Source organism: Somniosus microcephalus, chromosome 6 (genome assembly GCF_052327205.1).
Source record: "Somniosus microcephalus isolate GS21.2 chromosome 6, FLI_Smic_1.0, whole genome shotgun sequence".
NCBI classification, from domain to species: Eukaryota; Metazoa; Chordata; class Chondrichthyes; order Squaliformes; family Somniosidae; genus Somniosus; species Somniosus microcephalus.
In genome coordinates, this window is record NC_140992.1 from 204,523,681 (window position 1) to 204,545,523 (window position 21,843).

Sequence of the window (21,843 nt, forward strand, 5' to 3'; positions counted from 1 at the left end):
GATTACATGGCTGGCGGGGGGAGGGGGTGGGGTGGTGGAAGGAAGTGTCTAGTCATGATGTTCCAGCCATCAAGAGTGTTCAGCAGACTTGATGGACCAGCTGGTCTTTTCCTGCCCATCAATTTTGTATGTTCATATCACAATGATTTCCTTTGTCGATTCAGTAAATGAATACTTATGTGCTGAAAAGTATTTCTTTAGATTTTTATGACTCCTTTATATACTTGATAGTTTTGAGTAGAGAACGTTGGTGTCCTTGAGGTGATGAATTAAACCGTGCTAACTGCAAATGCACAATGAAATTGGAGACTTTTACCAGAAAATGAATCCCAAAACACTTGGTTAATTAAATCATAATATTAAGGACATAAAACCTATAGGTTGAGCAGACAACATCTTTTACATATCGTATTAATATGGTTTGGCCATCAGCGATCATAATTCAGTCAAACAAAACTGCTGCTGAAGATGATGAATGGACTAGAAGTGGGTGGCCTGGCTTTTGAGTCGACCAGAGCAGCTGAGCTGACACTTTGTTGAAGTATTCCAACCCACTTAAGTTTTTCTGTATTTATTCTTTGTTTTGAGGTCTGTATAGTGTCTATATGCATGTTTATGCTGAGTTGTTGAATCAGAGTGTGGAATAAAACTACAAAATCATTGCATGTTCTAGATGACTAACTGATTTATTTTAGTTTAGCCACAGGATACTTCATACTATGTTTTCTATTGTTAATTCGGTGTTCTTTAAACGAAGTGATGATTGGGGCTTTGTAATCTTACCATTGAAGTTCACACATGCTATTAATGGCCTCAAAGAAGTTAGCCTGATTGTACCTAGGCAGTGAACTCCAAGGCAGTGCTGATGACATCCAAACTTATAAGGTGCTTAAGTAGCTTTCAATATCACCAGAGCTTGTTCACCTGCTGACTGCTTTTAAGATCTTTAATATGTATACCAAGTAGTTTTGATTTATTGGTCACGCTTACTTCAACTGCTTATTGGTGCTGGCTGGTGTTTTTGGTCGTGGTGTTCTTCATCCAGTGGAGACTGCGGAAGTCTGCAAATGATCCATGTGATAAGGTACTACAGATGAGCCTGATGTAGACCCAAAGGTGTACAACGTTGCATTACTGGTGCTGTCATAAAACCAGGTTTTTTTTGTGCTCACTGAAAATCAGGAAGACTAGGCAGTAGTATAATTAATAAAAGATTGGCCTGTTAAACTGGAGATTATTTTAAACAGTGTATAACTCCTGTAAATATTTAAGCTAGGCTACAGTAAGAGACTTTCGGCAGTCTGCTGGGAAGTGTAAATTAAACACTGTTTGACTTTTTGTATAAATCTTGCTGGCCTTTCAATTGGAGTCTAAACCATTGAATCCACAGAGAATGTCTGAGGGGGTGTCCACTTTTCAATCTGATATGTAACCAAATATATGCGACAACACGGTGCAAAACAAGAGGCATGGAATTCACACACAATTTTTGCATTATTACAAGCATCTAATTTACAGTTATATTCATGTGATGACAAATTTTATGGGTTTATTAATTACAAAAGCAGTTGGAATTCACTCTCATAATACTGTATTGCGGCATTTGTTGCAATGTTATCGTAAAGAACCGTAGACGCCTTTCATGTTTCATTGTTACATAAAACCTAAGTTGCTATTGAGTGAATTTAAATTTTCTCTTGGCATTGGTTCAGTCACGGTGTCAGCTCGTCTCAGTTGGTAGCAGCCCTCACCTCTGACTCAGAAGGTTGTGAGTTCAAGGCCCACTATAAGATTTCAACACGTGATCTTCCTGCCACCCCCATGCTAACTGATATTGTAATTGGCTCCCTCTTCTTAGGTAATTGTCTCGCTCACTTTCAAAACCATCATCATCACCCCCTCCTCAAAATATTCTGTTCTTGCAAGCTAGCGCCCATCTCCAACCTCCCTTTCCACAGTCCTTGAATGTATTGTCACCTCCCAGATCTATGTCCACCTCTCCTGCAACTTCCTGTTTGAATCTCTCCAATCAAGTTTCTACAGCACCGAAATACCTTTTAATAAAAGTCACAAATGACATCCTCTGTGAATATGGCCTTGGTGCATTATCCCTCCTCACCCTTTTTGACCTCTGCAGCTTTTGGCGAGTTTGATCACACTTACCTCCTCCAATGCCTCTTCACTATTGTCTAGCTCAGTGGGACTTCCACTTGACAGGGTAGATGCTGGGAGGATGTTTCCCCTGGCTAGGAAGTCTAGAACTAGGGGGTCACAGTCTCAGAATAAGGGGTCGGCCATTTAGGACGGAGATAAGGAGAATTTCTTCACTCGGAGGGTGATGAATCTTTGGAATTCTCTACCCCAGAGGGCTGTGGAGGCTCAGCCGTTGAGTATATTCAGACGGAGATCGATAGATTTTTGTATACTAAGGGAATGAAAGGATATGGGGATAGCGTGGGAAGGTGGAGTTGAACCATGATTTTATTGAATGGCAGAGCAGGCTCAAGGGCCATGTTCCCTCCCTTGGTTCCCTCTTCCCTCTTTGATCACAGCCAGAACATCTGCAGCAATGGCTTCTCTTCCCACCCTTGCACCGTCACCTCGGGAGTCCCCCAAGGATCTACCCTTTGCCTCCTCCTCTTCCTCCTCTACATGCTGCCCCTTGGTAACCTCATCCACAGACATGGGGTCACGTTCCACATGCACACTGATGACACCTGGCATCACCTCTCTCAACCCCTCCATTGCCTTTGTGTTGTCAGACCACTTGTCCAACATTCAGTGCTGGATGAGCTACAGTTTTCTACAGCTAAAAATTGGGAAGGCTGAACCACAACCTCCACTGCCACCAACTCCATTCCCACCCCAGGCCGCTGTCTCCGGCTGAATTAGACTTTGCATCCTTGGTATCCTATGTGATCCTGACTGAACCCCCACCCCATATCTTCTCCATCACAAAGGCTGCCTACTTCCATCTCTCTAACATTGCCTACCTCTGCCCCTATCTCAGCTCCTCTCCCACTGAAATCTGTGCCTTTCTCATCTTTAGCTCTCCTGGGTGGCCTCCCATCCTCCACCCTCTGTAAAATTCAGCTCATCCAAAACTCTACTGCTCGACTGTATCATATCCCACACCAAGTCCTGCTGATGCATCACCCCTGTCCTCAGTGACCTACGTTGGCCCCTGGTGCCCCAACACCCCAAATTTAAAATTCTCATCTTGTATTTAAATCCCTCCAAGAGCTCACCTTCTCTATGTGTAACCTCCTCCAGTGCTACAACCCCTCACTAACTGAACTCTCTTCTTCTGACTTTTGAGCATAACACTCCTCCCTTTGCCTCATCATTTGCAGCTGGGCCTTCAGCCACCTAGGCCCCATGGTTTGGAATTCCCTCCCTAAACCCATCTGCTCGCCACTTCACTCTCTTCCTTTAAGAGCCTCCTTAAAATCCACCTCTTTGACCAAGCGTTTGTTCACTCTTCCTAATAGCTATTTCCTTGACTTGGTGTCTATTTTTCTCTTATGCCTCTATAAAGTGTCTTGGTATGTTTTTCCACGTTAAAGATCCTATATAAATGCAAATTGTTGATGCTGTTAATCTAAGCAGATAATTCAGTACAGTACTGTGGGGCTGCTGCTCTTCAGAAAAGACATTGGCCTAGAAATTGGAGGTGTTAGCGCTGGCCGTTAAGGCCCATTTGGAGAAAAAAATGGCGGTGGCCTCACTTCCGCCTGCTGCTGGCGGCTCCCGCGGCAGTTGCCATTTTCGGCTGGGCAGCAGCGCTGCTGATGTCCGCGCTCGCTAGGGATATGTAGATTATGCAGATTGTAACGTCAGTGAGTGTGCAATGCTCACCTGATGCCTGAGCTGCCATTTTCAAGATCGCCGCTCCACTTACTGGCCTGTGTTAATTATGACCAGCTGACCAAGCGTTCACAAGCAGAAGGTGCCTCCAGCAGCATTATTTAAAGGGATCATCAGCAACCACTTGCAGCTGACATGCTTTCTCAGTTTGATTGGCTCTGTGTAACTTTCTGCAACTCTTGGAGCTTTCTAAACTTGTTTCAAATTCCTGAGGTGAGAGGGCGTGTTGGTGCAAGTGGAGAACGCCTTCATTCTTATTTAAAGGCTTCTGCTCACAATACTTGCTCACAGTCATGGCAGTCCCCCTTGTGCTTGAGTATCTTCGGGAGAGGGAGCGGAGGCAGCGAAGAAGAGGAGAAGATGCGCGCAGAGGGAGCAGGAGGGCTCTCAACAGGAGCCCTTACCCACCTAGGGTCTTCCAAGAGCACTTCTCTTATATCCACTTAAGCGAGGAGCAGTGTATTAGGAGGCTCCGCTTCACCAAGGAGATGGTCACAAAACTCTGCCATCTCCTGCAACCAGACCTGCAGCCTCAGAGCTGGGCAACCACGGCTCTCCCAGTGGCAGTCAAGGTCACTGTGGCCCTCAATTTCTTTGCCACTGTCCATCGCTGCATCCGGGAGGTCACAGAGGTTCTCTATTCCAGGAGAAGGGAATACGTTGTCTTCTCTCTGAACAGAGAGAAGCAGGAGCAAGGTGCGTGTGGCTTTGCCAGGATAGCGGGTCTCCCCATGGTGCAGAGCACCATCAACTGCACCCATGGGCGCTGCATACCAATCCTGAGAACTTCCATAACCGCAAAGGCTACCACTCACTTAATGTGATGTTGTGTGACCAGCGCATCCTGATGGTCAATATCCACTATCCTGGCAGCAGTCATGATGCCTTCATCCTGCGTCAGTCCAGTGCACCAGCAACCTTTCAGCCACCACGTCAAACCCGAGGGTGGCTACTCAGAGACAAGGGCTACCCATTCTGCATCTGGCTGATGACTCCCCTTCGCAACCCCACCATTCGTGCCCAGCAGTCATATAATGAGAGCCATGCTGCCACAAGGAACATGATCGAGCAGACCATCAGACTGCCTTGACCGCTCGTGAGGAGCCCTTCAGTACTCCCATTTTGTTATGGTCTGCTGCATGCTTCACAACTTGGCCATCATGAGGGCACAGGAAGAGGACGAAGAGAAAGAGGAGCAAGAGGAGGAGGACAACGAGGAAGGGAGGAGGCAGACAGCAAATCCCCCTTCTGAATGGGCTGCGCATGAACACCTCATCAGACTCCAATTTGAGTGAATGAAACCCCAGATCCCCATTGCCACCACATCCCCATCAACCACATATCCATCATACCATCCCTCTGGTCACGGAACATCACAGTGTCCTCCTGGGCACAAAGCTGAAATGAGAGCCACCACAAAACAAACATTCCAAACAAAATTAATAAATTCATAAGTATTCAAATAACAGTACAATATCAACTAATCACTCATGCAATCCCTTAGTGCCTGTCGTTCGTGTGCCCTTTCCTACTCTGGTGCTCCTACGCAGTGCGTCCCCCAGTGGTTGCAGCATGGCTGGTGGAAGGCTGCTGAGTTTCTGTGGAGTTGAATACAGATGGCCTTACAGGACAACCTCGACCAGCTGTAGACTGCACCACCTCGGCATGGGCGGTAGCCGTCTGGGCTGGCTGGCTGACGGGCAGCGGCAAGGGCAATGGCAGAATGGCAGTGGTGGGAGTCGGAATGCTGTCATCCTAAGAGAGGACAGCAGATTCCTGCGCCACAGACCCACTCCACTCCCCCAGAGCGGCGCCTCAGCATTCCTAGCAATCTGTTGAAGGACAGATTGCTGGCCTGCTGCGACACTCTGCAAGCCCCTTTCGAGACTTGTAAACCCAGCCACCATGGCAGCAGTCTGAGCTTCCATTGCAGCAGTGAGACGTTGGGTCGCTTCTGCCAGTGCTGCAATGGCAGCTGCGGCATCGCCCATCATACACAGCATCATGGCTTACTTCCAGCCTGGAAATCATGGGCTCTGAGCTCTGCACAAAGCCCCATCCAATGTTGGAGCGAGACTCCTCCATGCTCCTTGACACTGACAAGAGGTTCTCTGGCAAGCTTGCCATTGCACCTAGTATTTTCGTGTGCATGCCCACAACCCCTCTTCTGATGGCCACCCCATCGAGGTCATCATCTGAGTCGTGTGCAGCAGAACCCATACATGAACTGGCCCTCTGGGGAGCTGGCTCCCGAGCTACCCTTTCCCCCTGGCCTTGCTGCCGTCCACACATGCCCGGCATGTGCAGAACCCGCATCTGTACTACCCTCTAAATTCCACGCAGTGCCAGTTTCTGAGCTGGTGTCTGCGAGTGTCAGATGCAGAGACGGCATCCCTTCTTCTTCATCTCCACTCTCCTCCATGACTTCGGGTACAGGCTGGCAGTTCTTGGTCATCTGAAAACAGAAAGGCACAATAGTCGGGTTATGGTGAGAGGAGGGAGTAGGGAAAGCAAGATATCCATGCATACAATATCAGCAGCGTGTAAGTGAGAAGAGATTGTGGGATGAGGGGGAAGTGGGCTATAAGAAGAAGGATTAGGATTGACCAGACCGTTATTCAAGGGCTTCAACTTCACCCGTTGCCATGGCTTCAGTGACTTCCCCTCCAATGATGTCAAGCACTGTCTCCTCCAGTTGGCTCAAGGCCTGTAAAACGGCTTGGCCGCCTCCCATCTGCCGCTGCTGGTGGTGGTTGTGAGCCACCTTGGCCTGCAAGAGAAAGAGAAGTGTGTCATTGAATGGTGCACTGTGTTTGGGTGATGTGCCTGCCATAGTTGAATAGTTGTCAGTGTGGGTAAGGTGTGAGATTGAGTGTGAGTGTTGCAGCAGTGGTAAGGTAGTGAGGGAGAAGTGAAGCTATGATTGTGAGATATGAGTGATGATAGGTAGAAATTGTTGGTAGGTGAGTGATTGGGATGTGGTGAATTGAGCAGTGTGTGAGGCTTCCAGTGCAGATGGTGGGATATGGTATTTGCTGAAGCCTTCACTCGCCCTGACCTGCCATGTGAGATCATTAAACTTACAGCACAGGATCCAGGTCCGTGGTATGACCGTGTTGGCCGTGACGTACCCAGCTATCTCTTGACACAGCCTTCTTGAAGTGCGCTTTGATGGCTTCATGCCACCCTGCGGGAACAGGACACCCAGCCTTCTCTCCACTGCCACTACCAATGCCTCGCGTGCCGCGTCGGAGAACCTTCTGGTTCATTCTCTGTGCTGCTGCTGAGCCGTATCTTCCAACTCCAATGACAATGAGGTGCTGCTGCATCAAAGCACCTCCCCTTTAAGTAGTAGACAGAGACTGGGCCAAACATTACAGGCCGTTAGACTGCATCCGATATTGGCCCACCTGTTGAGCGCTAAGCCAAACAGCAGCGTTAAGCATTTAGCACTGAGAGCAGCACTCCAATCATGTAAATCAGCAGGCAGCACGAATTTTGCGTGCTGCCTGCACCACTTTGAACAGGAGCAGCCAAATTGGGCTCGGCCATGACACCGCCTTTTTTTTGGGCCATATCCAATTTCTCGGCCTTTAAACCCTGTCTGCCTGTTCTGGTGGTGCAGGCAGCTGATCAGTCTGTTGAGTTGGCAGGTGTGTTCTTTGGTCGGATCTGCGGGTAACTGTCTGTAGTGTTCCTGGTTGTCCAGTTGTCGGTATGCTTCTTTGCAATAGTCCATTCTGTTCTGTATGACGATGGCTCCTCCTTTGTCTGCGGCGAAGAATCACTGAAAAGACTACACGATGACATCAACAAGTTCCATCTCATCAAACTCACCATGGACTACTCCTCAGAATCGGTCTCATTCTTGGACACACGAATCTCCATCAAAGACCTCAGCACTTCACTCTACCACAAGCCCACGGACAGCTTCCACCCTAACCACGTTAAAGAAGCCATCCTCTATGGACAAGCCCTGCGAATACACAGGATCTGCTCAGACGAGGAGGAACACGATGGACACCTACAGACGCTGAAAGACGCCCTCGTAAGAACGGGATATGACGCTCGACTCGTCGATCGACAGTTCTGATGGGCCACAGCGAAAAATCGCATAGACCTCCTCAGAAGACAAACACGGGACACAACCAACAGAGTACCCTTCGTCGTCCAGTACTTCCCCGGAGCGGAGAAACTACGCCATGTTCTCCGCAGCCTTCAACATGTCATCGACGACGACGAACACCTCGCTAAGGCCATTCCCACGCCTCCACTACTCGCCTTCAAACAGCCGCCTAACCTCAAACAGACCATCGATCGCAGCAAATTACCCAGCTTTCAGGAGAACAGCGACCACGCCACCACCCAACCCTGCCACGGCAACCTCTGCAAGACATGCCAGATCAGCAACACAGATACCATCATCACACGTGAGGACACCACCCACCAGGTACATGGCACATGTGACTCGGCCAACGTTGTCTACCTCATACGTTGCAGGAAAGGATGCCCCGGAGCATGGTACATCAGCGAGACCATGCAGACACTGCGACAACGGATGAACGGACACCGCACAACAATCGCCAGGCAGGAGTGTTCCCTCCCAGTCGGGGAACACTTCAGCAGTCAAGGACATTCAGCCTCCGATCTTCGGGTAAGCATTCTCCAAGGCGGCCTTCGAGACACACGACAACGCAAAATCATAGAGCAGAAACTGATAGCCAAGTTCCGCACTCATGAGGACGGCCTCAACCGGGATCTTGGGTTCATGTCGCGCTACATGTAACCCCACCTGACGTAGAGTCACCCAGACTTGAGTTGTCGTTGGCTTGTCCTCTCTACACAGATGCGGCCAGACCGGCTGTGATTTCCAGCAACGTTTTTTGGTTTTTTTCTGTTTTTCATACAGACCCCAGCATCTGCAACATTTGACCCCTTGTGACCCCACCTCATTGTTCTTTGATGTAATGTTTTCCTGACTGACCTGTTTGGACACCATTCACACCTTTGATTGCTGTGATTATCTCTCTGCCGAGGTGTGATAAAGGGCAGTTAGAAAGATTACCTGTAATCATCTGGCAGTGTTCTCTGACTATATATGCTGTGCCTATATGCATCTCTTCACTTCACATGACGAAGGAGCAGCGCTCCGAAAGCTTGTGATTTCAAATAAAGCTGTTGGACTATAACCTGGTGTTGTGTGACTTCCTACATTTGTCCACCCCAGTCCAACACCAGCATCTCCACATTATGGAGAGGTGCTAATTGCTTCTCCAAAGGGAGAGAAGGAAAATCATTATTGGGCTGCTCTTGTGAAGCTCTTAGTGGATGATTCATGTTGGAATCAGTTGATACCAAGGAACAAGCACATGACAAAGAGAGAAAAACACAGGGATTTGTCATTTAAAAAAATTAAAAAATCAATTCTGGAGATAAAATTCCCCACACAGCAAGTTTTTGCTTTTTGATATTGAATCTGTCAAATGCCTTTCTACTCAGAGGGGAAGGAAAGTCTGGTAGAATACTTCTTGTTCAAATTGCTTTTATAGTAGAAAATAATTGTCTCATCATAAAATGTTAATTTGACTGCCCAATATTGAGGCCCTCAAGCTGGCTAGCCGCCTTTGTTAGGCTGCTGCAGTGCAAACAGATATGCTATGAGTTCTGCCCAGCATGAGAGCTGCTCCAGAGCAACCTGACCTTGGGAGAAATAACAGCTTGCATTTATATAGAGCCTTAAACGTAGGTTTTAAGAAGCATCTCAAAGGAGATGAGAGAGAGAAAGAGAGGCTAAGAGATTTAGGGAAGGAATTCCAGAGCTTAGGGCCTAGATGGCACGGCCGCCAATGGTGTGGCTAAGGAAGTGGTGGATACACAAAAGGCCAGCATTGGAGGAACTTGGAGGGTTATAGGGCTGGAAGAGGTTACAGAGATAAGGAGGGGTGAGCCCATAGAAGGATTTAAACATGAGGATGAGAATTTTAAAAAGGAGGTGTTGATGGACCGGGAGCTAATGTAGATCAGCGAGTACAGGGGTGATGGGCAATGTTACCGCAAATTTTTTTTTTGTGCGCGGTCCCTTTAAATTGCTGTGCGGCCCATTCAAATTTTGTGCATGCACGGTTTTTACACTGAGCGGCCTGCGCGGGACCTCACAGACACTGCGCGGCTATGCAGCTTCAAGGGAACATTGGTGATGGGTGAGCAGGACTCGGTGCGGTTAAAATACAGGCAGCGGAGTTTTGGATGAGTTCAAGTTTATGGCAAGTGGATGATGGGAGGCTGGCCAGAAGACCATTGGAATAGTCTAGTCTGGAGGTAACAAAAGCATGGCTTAGGGTTTCAGCAGCAGATGGGCTGGGGCAGGGGTGGAGACGGGCGATGTTACTGAGGTGGAAATAGGCAGTCTTTTTGATGGAGATTATATGGAGACCGCTCCGGGTCAAATAGGACGGCGACTTTGTGAACGTTCTTTTTCTGCCTGAAACAGTGTGTACAGGGAGGGGTCCTAATCGGTGGCGAAGGAACGGAGTGTGTGGCGGTGAAAACTATTGGCCATCATGCTACAAAAATCATATTGCAAGCATTGGTACAGGTACTAACCATGAAGAAGGTTGAATATCAGGAAAGGATAGACAGAAATTCAACTTCTACAATCTAGAAAGAAGGTGGTTAAGGAAGGAACCTCATGGAGGTGCACAAATCCATAAGTGGTAGAGATATGATAAACGTGAATACTTCAAAATACGCCAGATAATAGGACATGGGGACATAAATTTGAATTAGTTAAAAGTAAATTTATAATCAATATTATGAAATTTACAGTAGTATTTGGAATAAAGTACCAGACAGAGAAGTAGAGACGGAAAAATTAGAGATTTTCAAACAGATACTGAAAGGGAGAGTTGGGCACTGGAGAGTTGAGATTTGGTGGGTTGAATTTTTTTTGTTCTTTTTCTTAATTTTTTTTAAAATTCAAAGATGATTTGAAAGGTGTTCTCTCTTTTTGACAGACCCTAGGAGCCCTTCCAGACCAGGATTCATTCTATGATGTTACTGACTGTCTTGAGCAACAGGGGATGGAAAACATCATCCAACGGCACATGAGTAATAAAGGAACTGACCCAGACTTAAAGCAGCAGTTTACCATTTATGAGGTAAAATTATTTTCTTTTTAATATATAAATGGAACAGGAGAATTTCAGTTCCATTGATAAATGTTTGCAATTATTAATGTTACTAACATTTAGTAAAGAGAAATGATGGATTTGTGAGATTTTGTACCAAATCTTCATTTTAACAGTGAAAAACACAGCAGCTCAATCAGATTTTGCCCTTCAAAGACTGGAGAGAGCACGTTGAGCTCACTAACACTAGGGTGAAGTATTGATGGTCACGGGTTTGTCATTGGTGATGATGATTGTTCCAACATGATCAATTAAGACCGCTGAACTACAAGTGTATCTCATAACATTAAAGGGATTTTTCTTAGAGTATTCATACCACTCCAGTAAGGGCCAATGGTGTTGCAGCCCTGAATTTCCTAGTTTTACAATTGTAATGAACTAGGGGGTAAGTTAGAATGAGAAATATACGGTGCAGCTCTTGCCAGGATCAACTGAGACTGATGGAAGTGAGGAGGTTTTGAGCCTGAAGATAGCTGAAAGTTTGAGTAGCAATTACTGAAGCCAGGAACAACTTTTTGGAGTGATTTTTTTTGGGGGGGCGGTGGTTTCAGCCTACCCAACCTTGCTTCTGACTGCCTGTGGTAGTGTGAGACCATTGGGAGATTTTGATCCTCTCCCTCCCCCCAAGTGAGGCCTTCTCAGGAGTAGCTATGGCATTCCCCCTGGGCATATTTTTGTATGCTACTATCAAAAAGGAGGGGGAGCAGCAGCAGCAGCACAGGAGAAGATGGAGCGAAGGAGAGGGAGGCCGCATTTAGGGAGAATGCACCCTACCGGGTATTACCCGCTCCTTCAAAGAATATACAGGTAACACAGGCCCTATGAGGATGTTAATGAGGAGATGTGTTTTCGAAAAGTATGCTTCCCCAAAGAGCCACAAGGAGAGCTCTGCCACCTACTGCATGAGGATCTGCAACCTCACTCATCAGCTTACATTGTTCTGTCTGTGGCTATGAAGATGATGACTGTACTTAACGTTATGGCACTGAGTCATTTCAGACGGGAGGATCTCTGAAGCATCACCCAAAGTGCAGTAAGGGCAAGTAGTCATCAAGTGACTGCTGGCTGCAGACAGGGTTGGCAGTTAAATATCACAGGCTATAATGTATTTAGAAATGATAGGGAAGGAAAAAGGAGTGGTGGGTAGCTAAGTAATCAGATATAACATAATTGCAGTAGCAAGAAAGGACATAACCAACAAAGAGATAAAAATGGAATCCATATGAATTGGGATAATGGATAGGAAAGGATTGGTCACACTATTAGGGGTAAAGTACAGTCCACCAAATAGTGGAAAGGATGTGGATGGAGAAATCTATGAAGACAAGACAAAATTACAGAATCATAATCATGGGAGATTTCAACTGCCCCCAAATAAACCGGCAGGGAGAGGGAGTGAAAAGGGAGAACAGGGTGGAATTTCTACAGTGTGTACAAGACTCCTATCTGACCCAACTAGAGCAGATATGAGAATTAGGCATGGGCGATTATCTGGGGAATAGTGATCACAATATAATCAGGTTTAAGATAATGATTGAGAGAGATATAGAAAGTTCAAAGACCAAAGTAATAGATTGTGGGAAAAAACTGTGAGAAAATAGGGATGGAGCTAAGGAAGGTAAGAAGTAGAGCAACAGTGGGCAATATTTAAAAGGGGCATCACTAGAGTTCAGGAAAAATATGTACCATTAAAAAACAAGAACAAACTAGCCAAGAATGAAATGCCATGGATAAATTAAGTGCTGATGATAAAATTGAATCTAAAGAAAAAAACATACACAAAGTACATAAACAATAAAGGAGGATGACAACTGTAAATATGATGGCCTAGAAATTCAGTTGTTTGCGCCAGCCGCTAGCGCCTTAGGAGGAGGAGATGTGGGGCGCTAGGCGGCTAGCGGCCGGGCGCTGTGCGATCTGCGCCTCTCCCCAACTTCAGTAAAGATTTAGCGGCGGCGCAAAGCCTTTGCGTGCGCTCAGCTGCGCGCGCAGATCCTGACATCATTTCATCGTGCAACGCCCTTTGTGCGCCCCAAACCGGAAATTCAGTGGCGCCGGCCTATTGCGCGCCTGGCGCCCCTAGCGACTGGTAGAGGGGAACGGTTCCCAGTCGCTGCGGGGCACGGGGGGCGCTAATTAAAGGGCACTCCTCCTGCAGTAGAAATGGCAGCCATTTTGCAACACTCCTTCTTTGTGAGAGACGGATCTTTGCAGAGAGACAAAGGTAGAGAGCATTCTGGTTTGGCTCAACACTCGCACAGGTACTTGTGGCTTCAGGCCACAGCTTTGCACTTGTCTTTAACTTCAGAGCCATAGCATTGATTGGAAACATATAATGGGGGCTGCAATGGGTGCAAACGTTGGCCTTCTCCATTGCATTCAAAGGGCTCAGAGACGCCGTGAGAGAGTGGCAGTCATGGCCAGAGGGAGAAGGGGCAACAGGCGTCGGCTAAGGAGGCCTTACCCACCCAGGGTATACCGCCAGCAGTTCTCATATCTGAACATGTCTGACGAGCAGTGTGTTCGGAGGCTGCGATTCCGAAGGGCGGTGGTCACTGAGATCTGCCACCTGCTTCGCGGAGATCTGCAGCCACAGCTGAGGAGCAGGACGTCGCTGTCGGTGGCAGTGAAGGTGATGGTGTCTCTCAACTTCTATGCCACCGGCTCCTTCCAATCCGCTGCTGGGGACATTTCCAACATCTCCCAGTTTGCCGTACATTGCTGCATCCGCCAGGTGACCAATGCCCTTTTCAGAAGGAGACGTCAGTTCATCTCCTTCTCCATGGCCCTTGTCAAGCAGCAACAGCGTGCAATGGGCTTTGCAGCATTAGCGGGCTTCCCCATGGTGCAGGGCGCCATTGACTGCACGCATGTGGCTTTGCGGGCACCTCTAGAGCATGCCGAGGATTACCGCAACCGGAAGGGCTACCATTCGCTCAACGTGCAGTTGGTGTGTGACCACAGGCAGATCATCCTAGCTGTCAATGCCCGCTTTCCAGGCAGCAGCCACGATGCCTTCATCCTGCGCCAGACTTCTGTGGCAGACATGTTCCAGGCCCAGCCTCACCCACGAAGATGGCTTCTCGGGGACAAAGGCTATCCTTTCTGCACCTGGCTGATGACCCCGCTCCGTGCACCCAGCACCCCTGCTGAAGAGGGATACAATGACAGCCATCAAGCAACCAGGAACCTCATTGAGCAAACAATCGGCGTCCTGAAGCAACGGTTCCGCTGTCTGGATCGTTCCGGAGGAGCCCTACAGTACTCGCCTGAGCGAGTCTCCCATTTCGTGGTCGTGTGCTGCATGCTGCACAACCTGGCTATCCGCAGGACTCAGCCACTGCCACCAGACATTGGAGGACCACCAGAGGAGGAGGAGGAGGAGGAGGAGGAGGAGGACCAGCACAGGAGGGAGACAGAAAGTGCAAGGGCTGCCCATCGGCGGCTTATTGAACGTCGGTTCTAGGCCCCCTCTCGGGGAATGGCTTGTGCCAATGGCACAAGATGAATGTAGCCGCTCCACAAGCCCTCAGCCGAGCAGGGCAACCAGGACTTCCAAAAGAAAGCATGGACAGTGCGATTTAAGAACATTTATTACTTTGATACCTCTGTGCCCTTCCCACATAACAAACTAATGGAGAGAAGCCCCCCCCAAAAAACACAAATCGAGCAGTCTCGGCCTTTCAAAAAACACAAATACACCAGTCTCGGCCTTTCAAAAAAACAAATCCACCCTCCCCCTTTAAGAGCTCACGGCGCCAGAGTGTCTGCCGTCAATCAGCAACTCGCCGCACCTGCGCTGCGCCCGCCCTCGGGGGTTTCGCCCCGGGCCGCCGGCTTAGCGCCTAATGATAGTCGTGCATCGCCTGTTTTAGCGCAGCAGCAACCTCTTGGGGCGATGCCACTGAATATCGGCGAAGGTGGCGCGAAGTTGCGCCGGGCGCAAACTTTAGCGGCCGCCCGGCTGTAGCGCCCCAAACGTGGCTATACTGAATTTCTAGGCCGATGAGCTTAGGAAAGAGTTTAAAAACATAATTAGGAAAGACTAGAGGAAATATGAAATTAAAATATCAAAGAATATAAAAAGAAATAGTGAAGAATTCTATAGGCACATAAGTGACAAAATGAGAATTAAGATAGGAATATCACGCAAGATAAACTCATAGGAGATGATGTTGAAATAGCAGGGATACTGAATAAATACTTTGCCTCAGTTTTTACTGAAGATGCTAACAAAGAGGCAGTAACTACAGTAGAAGTGAGATAGTATAACAGCTAAGATAGAAAGAAAGGAGACACTAGACAAACTAACCAAACTTAAGGAGGACAAAACTCTGCGTCCAGATGGATTGCACTCATATGATGCAGTGGATGTAATAAACATGGACTTTCAGAAGGCCTTTGATAAAGTGCCACATAAGAGACTCATGACAAAGCGCAGGGTGTGTGGAATCAGCGGCCAGGTAGTGGAATGAATTGAAGGATGACTACGAAACAGAAAACATAGGGTAGGAGTTAAAGGAAGTTTCTCAGACTGGCTGAAAGTGGGAAGTGGTGTTCCACAGGAATCCGTGCTGGGACTACTGTTGTTTACCATATACATAAATGATTTTGGCTCAGAAATTGGAGGTATGGTGTTGAATATTTTTGTGTTCTCTGTGCATGCGTAGCCTTTTGACCCTCAAAATTGTGAGATTAGAGGTAATTTGTCTTGTTTGTTAGTCCTAAATTTCTAATTACTAGTGACATCTGTACAATATGGTAAAGCCAACCTGTAGGTTCTGTACACATTTTATTTTAATATAAGTTGAGAGGAGGCACTGACACCCCAGGTTGCTATCTAATGGTCAGATGGTAATGTATCAGCATGCTAGGAGTCCAGGGCCCAATAACTACCCCCTAGTTGCTATTGTGAGTAAAATGTTGAAGTAATATAATTTCATGTCTTCTCATTTTTCACAAGAAAGAAGTAAATTTTGCCCCACATGATGCAACCATAAACCTGCTCTTTATTAGTGTTTATTTTAAGCCAGATCATATGGATAACAGAATTAATCAAATAGAAGCCTAGACATTTAGGTCTATGGTCTGGCAGAGTGTCTGTAATATAGCTTGGCTTTGATGAGGAACACATGGTGAAAACTTCAGAGAACTAGGAACAATCAGAGAATAATCAGTGATGTGGTTCACCCTCCCTCCCTTTTGAATAGTTTGCATTTCCAGTCAGGCAATTTAATAATTTGTTTTTCTTTCTCTTGCACTGATTCCTGTAAATCAGGCCTCTTTTCTGCTTTGTTAACTGCCTAGAGGTTTACAAAGAGTGCCCTAAGCATTGACTTAGCACCATCAACACTTGTGATTCTGAAAGGGAATCCCAGTGCAGGATCCAAGTAGGAGTCTTGAGGTAGCACCAAAATAGTGCTACAGGAATCATCCCTGACCCCTTCAAGTCCACTGCCCTGAGATTTGCTTTGAGAATTGAATGTCAGCTACCCTAATTTACTTGGCCTCTGACTCACTTTGGGGAAGTGCCAAGCTCAATCTCACTGCCTCGCCCTTACAATCCAGCAGAGACAGCATCTCCTCATGCCAGGTATCAAAGGCACAAACTTGCTTACTACTACTCATGGCAGATCACAACAGAGCATGAATGTCCTGGCCACCCTATTTCACCAGTCATTTTGGATAAATAGATTTAAAGAAATATTTTTTTTGAATTGATTCTGTTCTATAAACGTTGAAAGCATTTTAAACCAAATTTGCGAAAGCTTTCATTTAAAAAAAAAGAATTCTGGATCTGGCAATCTTTCCAAATGTGCTAGACAAATACTGTAGATTTATTGATATGTTCTTCTTTAAATGCATTTCAGTTTTTATTCATTGTTCTTACTGAGACTTTACACCTAAATCCTCACTCTCCTCTCCTGTTGACGAGCAGTCTCTTAACTGGAGATTATGTACAAAGTGTTGTGAATCTGAGAAAATTAAAAGATGTTAGCTACAAACATATGAAAATAACAGGCAAGAAAAGACAAGCTGGTCCATCAAGTCTGCCCGACCCTCATGATACCTGGATCATCCTGACTAGATATTTACTCCACCCACCTGAACTCCGCCCGTCCCCCGCCCGCTCCAAGCGGCACGGCCATGTAATCTCCTGGGAGAGGCAAAGAAACAGAAAATAAAACAGGGCTAAAAAGAGAAAGGGAACCCTGAAAATTCCTTTCCGACCCTCTTGGGTGATCGAAACCAGTCCAGGAGATCACATTGACTGTGCGTGTGCTAACTGTTAAACCACTCACCTTTAATATGATCTCTGTCCCAGCCTCGAACTGGTCCAGCTCCCTTTTGAAGGCGTGCAGAGGCGGCACACACCGCACAAGCTGGCAATGTATTCTAGAGGCTCACTACACTCACTCACTAACATCTAGCCTATTCCTACTCTTGCATAGTTTAAGTGCATGATCCTTGATTCTCCTCAATCTGTCAAACTGAAATAATCTATCAGTAAGTATGCAATCTAGCCCTTTTATTATTTTATGTACCTCTATCAGGTCGCCTCTAAGTCTATGCTGCTCTAAAGTAAATAGGCCCAGCTCTTTAAGCTTATCTGAGTAACTAAGGTTCTTTAAGCTGGAAATCATTCCTGTGGCTTTCCTCTGAACCTATTCCAAGGTCACTCTATCACCATGTGAGGGGACAGAATAGTGAAATATGGAGACTCGAATATAAATTTCTGTAATTGAATCAAATTGCCAACAAAGAGAAACTTTGGCAATACTGTAACTGTATTGTCTAAATGTTCTGCTGTTGCGGTCTTGACTGGGAGTCAGTAAATGCTGTGCTTTTGTTCGATTTGGCTATTTTTGAATTGTGATATTGCCAGCATTTTTAAATCCAACCATCTTTTCATACTGACTTGTTAATGCATTGTTTTTTTCATGCAGTGCCAATCATGGTCCAATGCTATGATAATCTTTTATCCCAAAGAGCTTAAATTAACCATTGGGTATTTAAAAAAAAGTTTAGCATTCTGTAAATGGTGCTGATTTATGTTGTCTGCTCTACTCTGTGTCCCTCTTCAATTAATGGTTTCTCCAATAATTGTCCACTATTTACCTAAGCTGACTTTTATTGAAGGTTTTAATTTAGTTTGTCTTACTGAAACCAATTTGCCTGATGTATTTAATAACTAGATCCTAATTGTTGCACTCATGCTGATCTCTTTAAAGGGGCACCTTCCACTAGCTTTCCCTATTATTTCATTGCTCTTTTGAAAGGTAGTATATGTCTGGTTTGCTGTTGCAGTCTGACAGTTTAGTTCAGCTCAGTTCAGCTTAGTCATTCATTTCACAATCGGTTTGTCATTAGTCGGATGGATGAATAATTCTTGATCTTGCATGGTGAATTTAATCAGCCACCTATATCAGGCACGTAGCGCTAACATAAGAACATAAGAAACAGGAGCAGGAGTAGGCCATTCGGCCCATTGAGCCTGCTCCGCCATTCAAAAAGATCATGGCTGATCTTCTACCTCATCTCCACTTTCCTGAACTATTCCCATATCCCTTGATTCCCTTAATATTCAAAAATCTATCGCTCTCTGTCTTGAATATGCTCAACAACTGAGCCTCCACAGCCCTCTGGGGTAGAGAATTCCAAAGATTCACCACCCTCTGAGTGAAGAAATTTCTCCTCATCTCAGTCCTAAATGTCCAACCCCTTATTCTGAGACTGTGAACCCTGGTTCTAGACTCCCCAGCCAGGGGAAACATCCTCCCTGCATCTACCCTGTCAAGCGCTGTAAGAATTTCGTATGTTTCAATGAGATCACCTCTCATTCTTCTAACCTCTAGAGAATATAGGCCTAGTCTACTCAATCTCTCCTTATAGGACAATCCCCCCACCCCAGGAACCAGTCTGGTGAACCTTTGTTGCACTCCCTCTATGGCAAGTATTCCTTAGGTAAGGAGACCAAAACTGTACACAATACTCCAGGTGTGGTCTCACCAGGACCCTATATAATTGCAGTAAGACGTCTTTACTCTTATACTCAAATCCTCTTTTTAATAAAGGCCAACATACCATTTGCTTTCCTAATTTCTTGCTGTACCTGCATGTTAACTTTCAGTGATTCGTGTACCAGGACACCCAGGTCCCTCTGAACACCAACAGTTCCCGATCTCTCACCATTTAAAAAATACTCTGTTTTTCTATTTTTCCTACCAAAGTGGATAACTTCACATTTCTCCACATTATATTCCATTTGCCATGTTCTTGCCCACTCACTTAGCCTGTCTATATCCCTTTGAAGGCTCCTTGCATCCTCCTCACAACTTACATTCCCACCCAGCTTTGTATCATCAGCAAACTTGGATATATTATATTTGTAGATTGTGAATAGCTGAGGCCCAAGCACTGATCCTTGCGGTACCCCACTAGTTACAGCCTGCCAACCTGGAAATGACCCGTTTATTCCTACTCTCTGTTTTCTGTCCGTTAACCAATCCTCAATCCATGCTAGTATATTACCCCCAATCCCATCAGCCCTAATTTTGTTTAATAACCTCTTGTGTGGCAACTTATCGAATGCCTTCTGAAAATCCAAATACACCATATCCACTGGTTCCCCCTTATCTATTCTGCTAGTTACAACCTCAAAAAACTCCAACAGATTTGTCAAACACGTTTTCCCTTCGTAAATCCATGTTGACTCTGCCCAATCTGATTACTGTACTATGTTCTAAGGGGGAAAAATTGGGTTGCTTTGCGCCTCCCATTAGCACACTAAGAGGGTGCTAACGGGGCGCAAAGCAACTAGTGCCCGGGCGCGGCACCGCCCACGCCTCCCGCGAAATTCAGCGGGAGGTTAGTGGCGGCGCTAAGGGCTAGCACCCCATGGCGCTGCGCCGCCGGCAATGACATCATTGGCGTGCGCAGCGCCCCGGCCGCGATCTTCGGGAGCACCCCCTGACTTACCGCCGAACGCTATGTCCGACAGGGTCAGGGGGGCCTACCTGCGGCCGGGGAGGCGCTATTTAAAGGCAAGGCGGCCATTTTTGTTGCTGGCGGCCTGCCAGCACCTGCCTGCACTCCCATCCCTGGCCTCCCCTCCCCCCCCCCCCCCCCCGCGCGGAGTGGCAACTGCGCTCCAAGAGCCCGGCACTTCTCTTGAGTGCCGGGCTCTTTTGTCGGCACTCCCGATCCCCGGGGGCCCAGCTGGGCCCCGGGTCACCCTGCGCAATGCCCCTTCCCTTTAAGAAGGGGAGGAAGGCCTGCAATACCATGGCACATAGCGCCGCAATATTGACTCGCAGCAACCCAAGAGGGAAGCGGGGCACTTCCAGTACTGCCCTGCTTCCCTCTTGGAGCACAACCACTCAATTTCTGGCACGGGGGCGCTAATTATTCTGGGGCGCTACTCAATTTTTAGCCCTGTGTGCCCTAATAGATTCTAGCATTTTCCCTACTAGTGATGTCAGGCTAACTGGTCTGTAGTTCCCCGTTTTCTCTCTCCCTCCTTTCTTAAATAGTGGGGTTACATTTGCTACCTTCCAATCTGCGGGAACTGTTCTAGAATCTGTGGAATTTTGGAAAATGACAACCAATGCATCCACTATCTCGATAGCCACCTCTTTCAAAACCCTAGGATGTAGGCCATCAGGTCCAGGGGATTTATCGGCTTTCAGTCCCATTAATTTCTCCAGTACTAATTTTTTACTAATACTAATTTCTTTCCGTTCCTCATTCTCGCTGACCCTTGGTTCCCCACTATTTCCGGGAAGTTTTTTGTGTCTTCTTCCGTGAAGACAGACACTTGGGCCGCAATTTTATCAGCACTGAGAGGGCGGGTTTGGAGGCAGAGCAAGGTTTAAAATCGTTTTGATTGACGACCGGTTCCAATCCCACCTCCACGTCACTTTGTCAAATGCCGGCTCTGGGAGTCCTAATCGGTCCCACCACCAAGCGGTGGGAGAGGCCCTTAAGGCAGCTAACAGCTTGTTAACTGCCTGGCTAAGCCTATTTTAACAGTGGTTTTCTGCATGTTCCACGCCGTTCCCTAACTACACCAGCTGATTGTGCCGGGTTCACTGTTGTGTCTCAAGGGGTTTTTATACCCTTACCTATATAACAATTAAGAAGGACTCCGGGGTGGAGAGTTTAGTTAACGGCCATTTATTTACAACTAGCTGAAGTGCCCGGCGGTGCCGAGGCTTTTTCGAGGGCATGTTGCTGTTGGAAGAGAGAGAGAGAGCGACTGGGGGGAAGAGAGAGAGCGACTGGGGGGAAGAGAGAGAGCGACTGGGGGGAAGAGAGGGCGGGGAGGGTGGCGGGGGAGGGGGAGGGAGGGCAGGGAGGGGGAGGGAGGGCAGGGGGGGAGGAGGGGGGGAGAGAAGGGGGGCGAGGAGGGGTGGGGGAGAGAAGGGGGAGCGGGGGAGAGAAGGGGGGTGAGGGAGGGCGGGGAGGGGGGAGGGAGGGCAGGGAGGGGGAGGGAGGGCAGGGAGGGGGAGAGAAGGGGGGTGAGGGAGGGCGGGGAGGGGGAGGGAGGGCAGGGGAGGGCGGGGGGGGAGGAGGGGGGGGAGAGAAGGGGGGTGAGGAGGGGTGGGGGAGAGAAGGGGGAGCGGGGGAGAGAAGGGGGGAGAGAAGGGAGAGAAGGGGGGGAGGGAGAGAGAGAGACAGAGGGAAGGAGAGAGAGAGGGCGAGTGGCCCGCGGCCGCAAATGGAGCCAAGCCCCGAGAACAGGCGTGAGCCAGCTTGAGGCTGAGAGACGGCCACGCCCGGTTGCCGG

The 21,843-nt window shown here is 47.4% G+C and overlaps 1 protein-coding gene across 3 annotated transcripts in view; it reads left to right on the top strand.

Moving 5' to 3' along the window:
- The window catches only part of fhod1 (formin homology 2 domain containing 1), a 510,535-nt gene that overhangs the window by 298,765 nt on the left and 189,927 nt on the right, over window positions 1-21,843 (top strand). For all 3 annotated transcript variants that reach the window (XM_085991267.1, XM_085991268.1, XM_085991269.1), the window contains exon 9: window positions 10,881-11,024. In XM_085991267.1, the coding sequence (XP_085847393.1) occupies window positions 10,881-11,024 (144 nt within the window). The remainder of the gene's footprint in view (window positions 1-10,880; window positions 11,025-21,843) is intronic.